General features: G+C 42.6%; 1 protein-coding gene across 1 annotated transcript in view; it reads right to left on the bottom strand.

Moving 5' to 3' along the window:
• zgc:158263 (ceramide kinase family protein) overlaps window positions 1-14,107 on the bottom strand; it is a 42,047-nt gene that overhangs the window by 4,667 nt on the left and 23,273 nt on the right. The window contains exons 8-11 of the mRNA XM_060937485.1: window positions 9,926-10,078; window positions 9,487-9,592; window positions 6,141-6,244; window positions 1,246-1,442 (exon numbers count right to left, since the gene is read on the bottom strand). Of these exons, the coding sequence (XP_060793468.1) occupies window positions 1,246-1,442; window positions 6,141-6,244; window positions 9,487-9,592; window positions 9,926-10,078 (560 nt within the window). The remainder of the gene's footprint in view (window positions 1-1,245; window positions 1,443-6,140; window positions 6,245-9,486; window positions 9,593-9,925; window positions 10,079-14,107) is intronic.

Genomic DNA, 14,107 nt, shown 5'->3' with positions numbered 1-14,107 from the left:
GTTGCAGACTTTTATGGGCAGCCTGGTGCTTCTCCGCTTTCGCGTGCGATTCCAGTGTCTTTACACCCAGGGTGCTGAGTTTGAGTGTTCTTTTGCACAATGTGCAGTACGCCTCAAACGGATTGTTTGGTACACGTTTTAACCAGTCTACGAAATCATTGCGTTCAAGCCAGCAGTCGTTAAACTTGCATTTGCCCATTTTGCTACAAACCGTGACAATCTCCCTCGCTTCTTTTAGGCTCTACTGTCTAAATGCACGCATACCATGCCCTGTGCATCACCATGCCAACCGGGCTAGATGCCGGATTCCACTGTGTCTCATTTGTAGTTTGCAGCGTAGCCTATTGATACTAAGTAGGCTTAGCCTATATGACTAATTATGAATATCACCAACGCATTTAACAAAAAAAAAAGCGAATGGGGTAAATGGACGTAAGGATTTAAGACCTACAATGCAAAATATGCTCATATTTTAGACTTTTTAAGGCCTTAAATTAGGATTATCAAATTTTAGACTTTAAGACTGTGCGGAAACCCTGATATAAATAAATCTCACAGCAAAATGTTTGGTCACTCTTCATCAATCTCATGTTAAATAAGCCTTGAAACCTTCCAACTTTACAAACCTCTCTCAGCTAGCTTGTAATTATTTACACTTCCCAATGTATATTATCTGCAGTACATGCCTACATGCTGATTACACACACACACACTCCACATTCAAACATTTAGCAAATGATATGGTCTGAAAATGCTATTGCATTTTCTACAGTGGCATAAAAGTGGATTACACTCTGCAACTGTAGGGGGAGCCAAAGAGCAAAAAAAAAGACCAATTCTCACATCATGGGGTTTTAATTATTTAAAAAGTAGTAGTTTTGACCCTATCCAGTGATGTATTCACAATTATTGGTCAGTCAGATGCATAGTGGGTGTGTATGTGCCTTCAATAAAATCGGTGTCCATGTTGTATAGAATTATTTGGTGCTTTTATCTCCCTAAAATCTAAGCAGCAATGGATGGTTCCACACTCACTCCACATTCTTATTAATGTAACCTTAGCTTAATTATAGTGCACTGATTGCTTAGTTTATCAATAAGACTTTTGGAAGAAAGGGACAAGGAAATGATCAATTTCAAAATACATGTTGGAAATTATTAGCCCAAACCGAAGTAAAATTAAAGCAACATTAATTGTGAAGTTACCAAACTATAGAGGGAAAGACCGAACATGGTTGTCCTCACCTGATCCTGTGAGGTAGTGTGCCTGTGCAGGTACGTGAGGAAACCCAGGGGGTTAGTGTTCCTCACCAAGATGAGGTCCCCTGTCCCATCGGCCAGGTGTGCCGAGGGCGAGAGACCTTTGGGGCTCCGTGGACATGAGCTGGACATGCAGGTGAGGGACACGCATCTGAATCTGCCCTCAACACTTGACCACTCACCTGAGGGCAAACAATAAAGCACAACATGTTAAACTTGGAACACCTCTAAAACGAGGAGTGCCATCTTAACATTGGGTCAAACTGGTTGTGGGTGGCTACTTATTACATTCTTGCGTCTCTCCAAATAATATTTCCAAACCCGTCACTCTTAACTTTTAGAGAACCTAGTTCCATCTGGGACTCGGGTTCCTGTCTGTGTCGAGTTTCACGCTTTCACTCCAGGCCTGCTTGGGTGTCTACCTGCTTTCTCCAGTCATTACAAATCAATACCGAGCTCTTCTGACTGATGATCTTTATCCCATGATGAAACGTTCCTAGCCAGATTGGAGTGGTCTCTTACAGGATGATCTCAACCTAATCTATGGGAGATTTTGGTGCAACATGTTAGACAGCACTCTCCGCCATCATAAAAACAACTTTTGAGGGAATATCTTTTGGAAAAACGGTGTCCCACCTCAGTTGCAGAATCTGTACCAAGGTGCATTGAAGCAGTTCTGGCTGCTTGTGGTCATACTATAGTCATTCTATCCTGGATCACTTTAGCTTTAAAAGGACACCAAAAAAATCTGCACCAAAAAATGGTAACTGGTCTTTTATCCTACTGGCCACTGATTTAATACCAGTGGATTTCAGCTCAATGGTCTATGCTCAAGATGGAATCAACAAGAAATAATGATATTCAAGTGCAGGGTTGACAGGAGTGACCTTTAGATGAAACTTTACAGAGGTTTGAGGTGTATTAATGTGTTTTTTTTTTTTTTTTAATTTCTTTTAGATTAACATGGGTTTATTCATACTCTTTACCACAAGCTGGACTAGTAGTTAGTGTGTCTGCTTCTTGACCGGGAAACTGCGAGATCAACTCACAGTCGGGTCATACCAAAGACCATTATCAAAATACACGGAGTGCAGAATTATTAGGCAAGTTGTATTTTTGAGGATTAGTTTTATTATTGAACAACTATGTTCTCAATCAAACAAAAAGACTCATAAATATCAAAGCTGAATATGTATGGAAGTTAGAGTGGGGTGTTTTTAGTTTTGGCCATTTTAGGAGAATATGTATGTGTTCAGGTAACTTTCACTGTGCAGAATTATTAGGCAACTTAATAAAAACCAAATATGTAGCCATTTCACTTATTTATTTTCACCAGGTACACTGATATGACAACTCCAGATTTGCAAATAAACATATCTGACATTCAAACACAAAACAAAAACAAATCAGTGACCAATATAGCCACCCTTCTTCATGAGGACGCTCAAAAGCCTTCCATCCATAGATTGTCAATTTTTTTATCTGTTCACGACCAACATTGTGTGCAGCAGCAACCACGGCCTCCCAGACGCTGTTCAGAGAGGTGTACTGCTTTCCCTCTTTGTAGACCTCACGTTTTATAATGGACCACAGGTTCTCTATGGGATTTAGGTCAGGTGAACAAGGGGGCCATGTCATTATTTTTTCACCTTTCAGACCTTTACTGGCTAGCCACGCATTGGAGTATTTGGACGCATGAGATGGAGCATTATCCTGCATGAAAATCATGTTCTTCTTGAAAGATGCTGACTTTTTCCTATACCACTGCTTGAAGAAGGTTTCTTCCAGGAACTGGCAGTAGGTCTGGGAGTTGAGTTTGAGTCCATCCTCAACTCGAAAAGGTCCAACAAGCTCGTCTTTGATGATACCAGCCCATAGCAGTACTCCACCTCCACCTTGCTGGCGTCTGAGTCGGAGTGGAGCTCTGTGCCCATTTACTGATCCAGCCACAGGCCCATCCATCTGGCCCATCAAGAGTCACGCTCATCTCATCAGACCACAGCACCTTAGAAAAATCAGTCTTAAGATATTTCTTGGCCCAGTCTTGACGTTTTATCTTGTGTGCCTTACTCAGTGGTGGTCGTTTTTCAGCCTTCCTTACCTTGGCCATGTCCCTCAGTATTGCACACCTTGTACTCTTTGACACTCCAGGAATGTTGCAACTCTGGAATATGGCAGAACTGGATGCTAATGGCTGCTTGTTAGCTTCACGCTTGATTTTCCGCAGATCATGTGCAGTTATTTTGCGCCTTTTTTTCCCCCACACGCTTCTTTCGACCCTGTTGACTATTTTCAATGAAACGCTTGATTGTTCGGTGATCACGTTTCAACATCTTCGCAATTTCAAGAGTGCTGCATCCGTCTGCAAGACATCTCACAATTTTATACTTTTCAAAGTCTGTCAGATCTCTCTTCTGACCCATTTTGCCAGAGGAAAAGAGGTTGCCTAATAATTATGCACACCTGATATAGGGTGTTGATGTCATTAGACCACACCCCCTCTCATTACACAGATGCACCGCACCTGATATACTTAATTGGTAGTAGGCTTTCAAGCCTAAACAGCTTGGAGTGGGACAACATGCATTAAAAGGATGTTGTGGTCAAAATACTCACTTGCCTAATAATTCTGCACTCAGTGTAGTACTTGCTGCCACCTAGTGAGGCACGCCACAATACAGATGCAAGTAGGGACTCAAACTTTTGCGGTTACCAGAGGACTAGCCCCCCCACTATAACCCTAGCTATGTAATAGGTGAGAGGCCGAGGGTTACTGAAAGAGATTGGCGCTGCCCAATGCGCCAAAGGCCTGGTTAGTACTGGGACAGGAAACTGCCGAGGAAGATCAGGTCCTGGCACAGGAGGGACCTTGATTTTGATTCTTACTATTTACTCTTAAAACGGATTATGTTTCTATCACAGATTTAAATTTAAAAGCCTTTATAACACTGCTGCTGAGTTCTTGAATCTAAAAATTGTGTTGATTAATTTTCTATAACAGCTCGGACACTGGTGCTGACTGTAATATAAACCTGTGATTTGCCTTAACGTGCTCATTCTAAGATGCTACGGTTTCTATAGAAAGGCTAATTCTACCCCCATCAACCCCATGACACATCAGTATGCAGTAGAAAAATGCCCAAAGATGATTGGTGACTTTAAATGTTTATTACGTGATCTTAGTTCAATTCTTCTACCTTTACAGAATTACCACTGCCAAATTTGTTGGAGGAGGTTGTTTTCATCTCCATTTGTTTGTTTGTTCCCAACGCAACTCAAGAAGTAGTGAATGGATTTTGATGAAATTGAGGAAAAAAGGTTAGCCATAGGCCAAGGGATGACGGATTTAGATTTTGATGCAAATCCGGATATGTATGCGGATCTGGGATTTTTTTTTTTTTTTTTTTGGTCTCTTCCCAATGTAACCCAAAAAGTAGTGAACAAATTTGGATGAAATTTGGTGTACAGCTTTAGTATTATCCAAGGTTCAAGTGATTTGATTCAGCTGTTGATATGTGGCTTGGTAGAGGTATGCACTCTACCGAGTGCCCTTCTAATTTGTGATTGAGTTTGGCTACTCTACTTGAGTGTTAGGGTCTGCATCCATCAAATGCTTTTTTTTGTGCTGGCAGAGTCTAATTCAGCATTGACAGAACTCGGTGTCCCCGGTACAAAAACACCCTTCGCATACACTTTTTTTTCCTGCTTTGATCATGGTAACCTTTCAGAAGTAATACTCTGCGTGCGTGCGCACAGTTACATTTTATAGGTAGTTGAAAATAGTTCAACTTTTGAAACAATGAGCTTGTCAAGGTCACTTCTCTCTCACCAGCCAATGAAAAAAAAAATCAAGAAAGGGGTGGGACTTGAGGGGTGTTCACACGGCAACTTTTACTCCGGTGTAGCACCGGGGCTGCCCCGGTAGAGCGTTCACACGGTACAAAGTTATACCGGTGTAGCCCCTGAAAGCTGCTTAAACCGGTGCAAATCTAACCCTGCTCGGGAGGTGGTTTAAGAAATTTACTCTGGAGTAAATGCTAGTTTGCGGGGCAGCACCGATATAAAATGGGACGTCTGAACGCTACAGGGGTAGACTCGCTACGCGTGAGGAGAGTTGATTACATACGGGCATTGCATAATTTGTATCCTGGTATTTTGCGCTTCCAAAATGGCGAATATCAACAACAGAACTGCATGTCTTCCAGTGTTGCCAGATTGGGTGGTTTTAAGTGCATTTTGGCGGCTTTGAACATATTTTGGGATGGAAAACATCAGCAGTATCCGGCAACACTGGTGTCTTCATCCACGTTGTTTTCCCGGTGCTTGGTGATGCCATGACAACCGGAAAAAGGAAGCACATTTTCACGCATGTGCATATTTCATTTCCGCATTATTACTATCGTATAGCACGGTCACAAAAACTGCCGTGTGAACGCAAGTGGGGCTGCACCGGTGCTAACACGTTTCTCTCTAGTAAGCAGGTTTGTGACGTGTGAACGCTCCACAAAATTTACACCGGTGTAAGATATATCGCAACAAAATACATCGGTGCAGCATCGATGCAAATATGTGCCGTGTGAAGACAAGATCCAAGTTCTCCTCTGCCATTGTTGAACATTGATGTTACTGGCAACCCAGTTATTTACAATCCAACACTGAAGGGTTACCATGATCAATATTTGAACTTGCCTTTCAAAAGTAAATGGGACATGACATTCACAACAAAGGAATGCAGAAGTGCTAGAAAATGATTTTTTTTATACCCTAGCAACAATAAGTGCATAAGAGAAGTGCTCTGAAAATGAGGTCATGTACACTGCTGGCACAAAAAAAAAAAAAAAATCTAGTGGGCACAGGCCCCAACAGGCGATGAGTCTTACCCTCTGATTCAGTGCCATACTGGCCGAGTTGTCTGCTGTACAGCGAGCTGCAGCTCTCTGAGTGGGGGAACAGTCTCTCGGTGCTTTCCGAGCATACTCTGCACCTGCACATACAGGCACGGTTACATTTTATAGGTAGATATTCAGGTGTAACAGGTAGCTGCAACTAAGGATGTGTGGATTGAGCAATAGATTCTATATACAGAGCAATACATTAGTTCTGCTAAGCAGGACAGTGTGTGTATATTTTATTTATTTACATACATATACACACATTTTTATTTATATAATACGCGCACACACGTGTGTGCAAAATAATAGCAGGGTGTTTAAAACAACTGAGAAAAAGCTCAATCCTCATAACAGCATTTATTTCCATATACACAAGGGCACTGGGAGCACTGCACATTCAATTCCAAATGAACACATGAACAAAATATAAATTTTAAACTGAAAATGAAGAAAAAAAAAAAGACTAGGCTATTCAAAAAAAAATAGCAGTGTCTGCATTTTCATTTACAAACTTGAATATTTACAGTATAAACTGAAATTTGTTTACAGATTTAGCTTTTCTGTTAATCACTAAACTAATAGTTAGTTGTATAACCTTTATTTCTGATAACTGCTTTACATCTGTGTGGCATGGAGTCAACTAACATCCGACACCTGCGAAGAGATATTCCAGCCCAAGCTGACTGGATTACGTTCCACAGTTCTTCTGCATCCTTGGGTTTGGCATCAAAAACAGCATTTTTGATGTCACTCCACAAATTCTCAGGGCTGGCCACTTCATAACATCAATCTTGTTGGTCTGGAACCAGGATGTTGCCCGCTTGCTGGTGTGTTTGGGGTCAATGTCCTGCTGAAACACCCATTTCAAGGGCATTTCTTCTTCAGCATAAGGCAACATGACCTCTTCCAGTATTCTGATGTATTCAAACTGGTCCATGGTGCCTGGTATGCGATAAATGGGCCCGACTCCAAAGTATGAGAAACATCCCCAAACCATTATGCTTGCACCTCCATGTTTTACAGTCTTCACAGTGTACTGTGGCTTGAATTCAGTGTTTATGGGTCGTCTCACAAACCGTCTGTGGCCTTTAGACCCAATAAGAACAATCTTGCTGTCATCCGTCCATAGAATGTTGCGCCACTTCTCTTTAGGCCAGTCAGTGTGTTCTTTGGCAAACTGTAACCTTTTCAACACGTCTTTTTTTCAGCAATGGTACTTTACGAGGGTTTCTTGCAAATAGAAATGGGCGTCTTCTGATTGTTGCAGTACTCACAGGTAACTGAAGATCTTCTTTGATTTCCCTGGAGCTGATCATTGGATGCTTCTTTGCCATTTTTGTTATTCTATGATCTACGCGGATGGTAGTATTTCTTTTCCTACCACATGTTTCGGGTTTTGTTTGCCATTTTAAGGCATTTGAGGTCATTTTAGCCGAGCTGCCAATTATTTTCTGCACTTCTTTATATGTTTTCCCCTCTCAATCAACTTCTTGAGCAAAGCTCTTTCTCCTTCAGTACAACGTCTGGAACGACCCATTTTACTCACTGAGCAAGGGCTAAAACCAGCAGGTACAACATTTGCTGTCCTCCTTCTTTAAATAAGGGCCATAATTGACACCTGTTTCTTCACAGAATGAATGACCTCACTAATTGAAATCCACACTGCTATTAATTTGAACACGCCCCTTTCATTAAATGAGTCAATTACGCCCAATTAGCAGAGTACATGTCATGACTTGATTCTGTTGGTTGCCCATGACTCGGCTGCACCTATTTTTCCCCCATGTTGTATTATCATTTCTGCCAAAATCAGTAATTAAACACATTAGTGATGTTGGGCTGCTATTATTTTGCACATAACTGTGGGGGTATGTGTATATATATATATATATATATATATATATATATATATATATATATATATATATGAGAGAGAGAGAGAGACTGCCCTACCCTGGAAAACACCAAACTTAACAAGTATTAAATATCAGGCCAATTTTATGTTCACAGTTCACTTCAGCAAGTTGCACCGATTCACGGACTGCTCGGTTCCTCAGGGATCACATTACCTGCCTACTGAGGAGTCATGGACACAGCAGCCATCGGGTAGCAACAGCTTTGAGGAGCTCAGTCCATTAGTGATGTTCTGATGAGGCATGCAAGGTCTCCTTTTAGCCTCCTGTGCTTTGTACATTTTAATGGTATCTCTAGTGGGTGCACATCTTGTGGGATTATCTTACAAAATTACTTCATCTTAATTTCTTGAGTTTACACAGCTTCTCACAGTTAATTTTACAAGCAGTATTTTTTTTTCTTTTTAGATATATTACAGCTTTCCTTCTTCCTTCATCAAGTGATTGTGTCTATTATAAAAGCCATTTATGTGAGGTCTGTACAATTTACTCCAGCCTCTTTCACATTAAAAAGGGACCGTCAGTGATTTGGCAGATTTTAGCTGGAGGTAGCCATTTTGAAACTCTTAATCCAGACCAATACGTTCCCCGTCTTAAGTGTTCCCTTAAAGTTATGACCCCAAACGTGCTGAATGCCTGAAGTTAATACAAGATATGGGAGGGTTTCTGAACAGACAGGCAATGTGACTGATGGGCAAATCAGTACATCTCATTTGCCCCTTTTCCACCAAAGCAGTTCCAGGGCTGGTTCGGGGCCAGTGCTTGCTTAGTTTGGAACCGGGTTTTCTGTTTCCACTGACAAAGAACTGGCTCTGGGGCCAGAAAAACCGGTTCCAGGCTAGCACCAACTCTCTGCTGGGCCAGAGGAAAGAACCGCTTACGTCAGCGGGGGGGCGGAGTTGTTAAGACCAACAACAATAACAAGACCGTGAAAGATCGCCATTTTTAAGCAACGAGAAGCAGCAGCTGTCCAAACGCGAAGTCAGCCATTATTATTGTTGTTGTTGCCGCTGCTGCTTCTTCCATGTTGTTTTTGCTTTGATATTCGCGCCAAGGTTTATGTAAACGTAGCGCCGTAACTGACGTATACAGCGACGTAATGACGTGGCTCCGCTTAGCACCACGAGCTATGGAAAAGCAAACTGGTTCTCAGCTGGCTCGCAAGTTGAACAAGTTGTGAACCAGCACCAGCACTGGCCCCGAACCAGCCCTGGAACTGATTTGGTGGAAAAGAGGTATTTGTTCAAATTGGTTGAGGCACCAGAGAGACCAGAGAACCACCTCTAAAAATATTTGATTAAAATCTGATAGAACGTGAAACAAAATGCAAGCGTGATTTCTGACAGACTCCACCTTTAAGATAGGTCATGCACAAACAAAGTTCTAGACTGTGATTTTTATTTTTTAAACTCTGTCTTTACCCAGAGAGGCAGCGACTGTTGTCTCTGGGGCTGGTGATCTGGGAGTCCGCAGGTAGATATTGCACTATTCCCTGATAGCTCCTGTTGCACAGATACATTAAACAACCTAAACAGAGAGCACACACAGGGATGGAGAGAGTGGAATCAATGTTGTTGTTTTTAAACTTCATTAACGTCATTTTGTTTTTTAACATGGGTGCTTGGCGCATGGAAAGAAAGTCCACCAAGGCCAAAGTAATTTCAGGCCATTTCTCACATCAGTTCAAAATGTATTATCTCCAAGTACATCAAAACAAATATAACATACAATCTGTTCAGAGAGCGAATGTATAAAAACCCAAAAGCTTATAACTGTTAGACTTTTCTATGTTTACATTCAGTAAACAATGCAGACAATAATAAAGTAGGCATCAGAAGCCTATATGCATTCGGAATTTACCTGAGTAATCATATCTGAGAGGTCCCATCCAGCGGTGCCTCTCACTTTCAGCCAACACGTCACCATAGAAACCGTAGCCCACCAGTGAGACGGAATAACGCGCCAGTGTAGAATGATGATGGACAGAACACACATCCAGAGGCTGAGAGTCTCCTGGAATCAATCAATCACTGCGTCAGTAAGTAGATAAGGGTACTCCTCTGCTCATAAGACCAGGCCTCCTTTTTATATTTACTATGAAAATACTATGACACATGAGTGATATTATACTACGATACATAAAGAAAACATTTTCCCCATAATGACTGCACTGCTTGCAGTACACACTTATATTAAATAATGTAGCTTATTTAAGGTGTATTATGAAAGCTTAGTCCATTTCTTTTATGAAGAATGTATGTCTAACAATTATGTTGGTGGGTTTGAGGTCAGAATGATGCTTTTTAACAAATCTACAGTGGCCTGTAGAGTGTCTATAACATTACTTAAAGAAGGCGCATTCAAAACACAAAAAGCATTCCAGACTAGACTTTTTACCTCCATCAAGGAGGTTATGTTGCCAGCGCAGTCTGTAAATAGGGTTGCCTACTAACCCAATTTCCATGAAACTTGGAAGGGTGTAGCATGGGCCAAGGAAGAACCTATTAAATTTGAGTGGATCTGAGTCACAGGGCAGGTCCACAGATTTAGTTGCTCCTTCACCGATGTTGCGAGATACAGCATTTGACCTGGGCAGAAGTCTGTGCTCAACAATGCCATACGTCTTCAATTCCGATAGAAGTTCAGTAGTAGCAAAACATAACCAATGTAGGAATATGATGGTGCTATATTGCAATCCACACTCACAGGTACCAGTAGTCCTCTAGGATATACATGTGGGCGCATACAGTCAAAAAATTTTGGACATGCCTTCTAATTAAACGTTTTTTTCTTTATGTGTATTAAGTCTCCATTATCCGTAGCTGTTCATCCTGTTCTACAGGGTCACAGGCAAGCTGGAGCCTATCCCGGCTGACTACGGGCGAGAGGCGGGGTACACCCTGGACAAGTCGCAGGTCTGACACAGAGACAAACAACCATTCACACCTACGGTAAATTTAGAGCCTAACCTGCATGTCTGTAGGGGAAACCCACACAGGCACGGGGAGAACATGCAAACTCCACACAGAAAGGCCCTCGCCGGCCACTGGGCTCAAACCCAGGACCTTCTTGCTGTGAGGCGACAGTGCTAACCACTACACCACCTGTATTAAGTCACTTCGTCCCAGCGGGGGATAAAAACCCACGAATGAGTAGAGTAGGGGTGTACAAACTTAACTGGTATTGTAATTCTAATAGCTTTGGAAATATATCCAGACATATAAAGTCGTTCTCTTGGTGCTGGTCCCAAGCCCGGATAAACTGGAGAGGGTTGCGTCAGGAAGGGCATCTGGCATAAAACTGTGCCAAATCTAACATGCGGACTGAAAAGAGAAATACCATACTGGATCGGTCGTGGCCCGGGTTAACAACGACTGCCTCCGGTACTGTTGGTCAACAGGGTGCCGGTGGAAAGTATGCTACTGTTGTGTCAAAACGGAGAAGGAGAAAGAGAGGGGGGAGGTGTGTTAGGAGAGAGCGTGAAAGATGGAAGGGAAGGAGGTTAGGAACACTGAATGTGGGAACATTGACTGGCAGAGTGAGAGAGTTAGCAGGTATGATGGAAAGAAGGAAGTTGGACATTTTGTGTGTGCAGGAGACGAGGTGGAAAGGAAGTAAGGCCAAGAACATTGGAGGTGGATGCAAGTTGTTTTATTATGGAGTCGATGGAAAGAGAAATGGTGTTGGTATTGTTTTGAGGGGAGAGTTGGTCAACAGTGTGATTGATGTGAAGAGGGTGTCAGATAGAGTGATAGGCATGAAGTTGGAGATTCAAGGAGTGGTAATCAGTGTTGTGTGTGTGTGTGCCCCACAGGTTGGATGTGAGAATGAAGAGAAAGAGTCTTTCTGGGAAAAGATGGATGAAGTGGTAGAAAGTATACCGAAGGAGGAGCGCATGCTGATAGGAGCAGATTTCAACGGACATGTTGGCGAGGGAAACAGAGGAGATGAGGACGTGATCGGCAGATATGGTGTAAGAGAGAGAAATGTGGAAGGGCAAATGGTGGTGGATTTTTCAAAGAGGATGAATTTGGCAATAGTCAATACATACTGTACTTCGAGAAGAAAGAGCAGCACAGGGTGATGTTTAAGAGTGGAGGAAGATCTACACAGGTGGACTACATACTCTGCAGAAGGGGTAACCTGTAGGAGATTGGAGACTGGAAAGTGATGGCAGGGGAGAGTGTAGCTAGACAACATCGAGTGGTCGTGTGCAGGATGAGCTTGAAAGTGAAAAAGAGGAAGCGTGAAATAGTGGAGCCGAAGATTAAGCGGTGGAAACTAAAAGAGGTTGAACATCAGAAGGAGTTTAGGGAAGAAATGAGACTAGCATTGAGTGGTAATGGAAGTCTGCCAGAAGATTGGGATACTACTACTATACTAGTAAGAAAGGCAGCAAGGAAGGTGCTAGGGTGGTCATCGGGAAGGAGGAAGGAAGACAAGGAGACATGGTGGTGGAACAAAGAAGTGCAGGAAATTATAAAAGAGAAGAGGCTAGCAAAGAAGAATTGGGATGATTGGAGAGATGAGGAAAGCAGGCGGCTATACAGAGAGACGAGACAGAAGGCAAAAAGAGCGGTAGTGAAGGTGAAAGCAGATGCATACCAGGAGTTGTACAAAAGACTGGAAACCAAGGAAGGAGAGAAAGACCTGTACAGACTAGCTAGGCAGAGAAACAGGGAAGCGAGGGATGTACAGCAGGTAAGAGTGATGAAAGATGTAAATGGAAATGTGCTGACAAACAGAGAGTGTATTAAGAAGGTGGAAAGAGTACTTTGAGGATTTATTAAATGAGAAGAATCCAAGAGAGAAAAGGTCAGATTCGTTGGAGACAGCAAATCAGGAAGCAGAGTTGGTTAGTAAGGATGAGGTGAGGGCAGCCATGAAAAGAATGAAGACTGGGAAAGCAGTCGGACCAGACGGTATCCCGATTGAGGCTTGGAGATGTTTGGGTGAGACGGCTGTGGAGTTCCTAACGAGATTGTTTAATAAGATCCTAGAAAATGAGAAAATGCCGAATGAATGGAGGAAGCGTGTGCTAGTCCCAATATACAAGAATAAGGGAGGTGTACAGAGCTGCAGTAATTACAGAGGGATAAAATTGATGAGCCACACCATGAAGTTATGGGAAAGGGTATTGGAGGCGAGCTTGAGAAGAGAGGTAGCAATCTGTGAACAGCAGTATGGGTTTATGCCAAGGAAGAACACGTTGGATGCAATTTTTTGCTTTAAGAATGTTAATGGAGAAGTACAGGGAAGGCCAGAGAAAGCTACATTGTGTGTTTGTAGACCTGGAGAAGGCATGCGATAGAGTGCCGAGAGATGAGTTATGGTATTGTATGAGAAAGTGTGGAGTGAATGAGAAGTATATTAGAGTGGTGCAAGACATGTATGAGAACAGTGAAACAGCAGTGAGGTGTGCAGTTGGAACGACTGAATGGTTCAAGGTGAAGGTGGGACTTCATCAAGGATCTGCTTTGAGTCCTTTCTTGTTTGCCATAGTGATGGATAGCTTGACAGACGAAGTGAGGCAAGAGTCACCATGGAACATGATGTTTGCGGATGATATTGTGATATGTGGTGAAAGTAGAAAGGAGGTTGAGTTGGGTTTGGAGAGATGGAGGTATGCAATGGAACAAAGAGGAATGAAGGAGAGCAGTAGCAAAACAGAATACACGTGCATCAATGAGAATGGGGATGAGAGTGTAGTGAAGATGCAAGGAGTAGACGTAAAGAAAATTGGTGAATTCAAGTACCTGGGGTCAACTGTGCAGGAAAACGGGGGCTGCGATGGTGAGGTGAGAGAGTGCAGGCAGGGTGGAGCAGTTGGAGAAGGATTTCGGGAGTCATTTGTGATCGGAAAGTCCCAGCAAAAGTGAAAGGTAAGATGTATAAGACAGTAGTGAGACCAGCTGTGATGTATGGATTGGAGACCGTACCCTTAACGAAGGGACAGGAGCAAAGTTGGAGGTGGCGGAGTTGAGGAGGTTAAGGTTTGCGATGGGAGTGACGAGGTTGGACAGGATAAGGAACGAGCACATC

The sequence above is a fragment of the Neoarius graeffei genome, chromosome 13 (genome assembly GCF_027579695.1).
Source record: "Neoarius graeffei isolate fNeoGra1 chromosome 13, fNeoGra1.pri, whole genome shotgun sequence".
Taxonomy (NCBI): domain Eukaryota; kingdom Metazoa; phylum Chordata; class Actinopteri; order Siluriformes; family Ariidae; genus Neoarius; species Neoarius graeffei.
The sequence above is the reverse complement of the archived record's forward strand: the minus strand, read 5'-3'. Positions and strand labels throughout refer to the sequence as shown.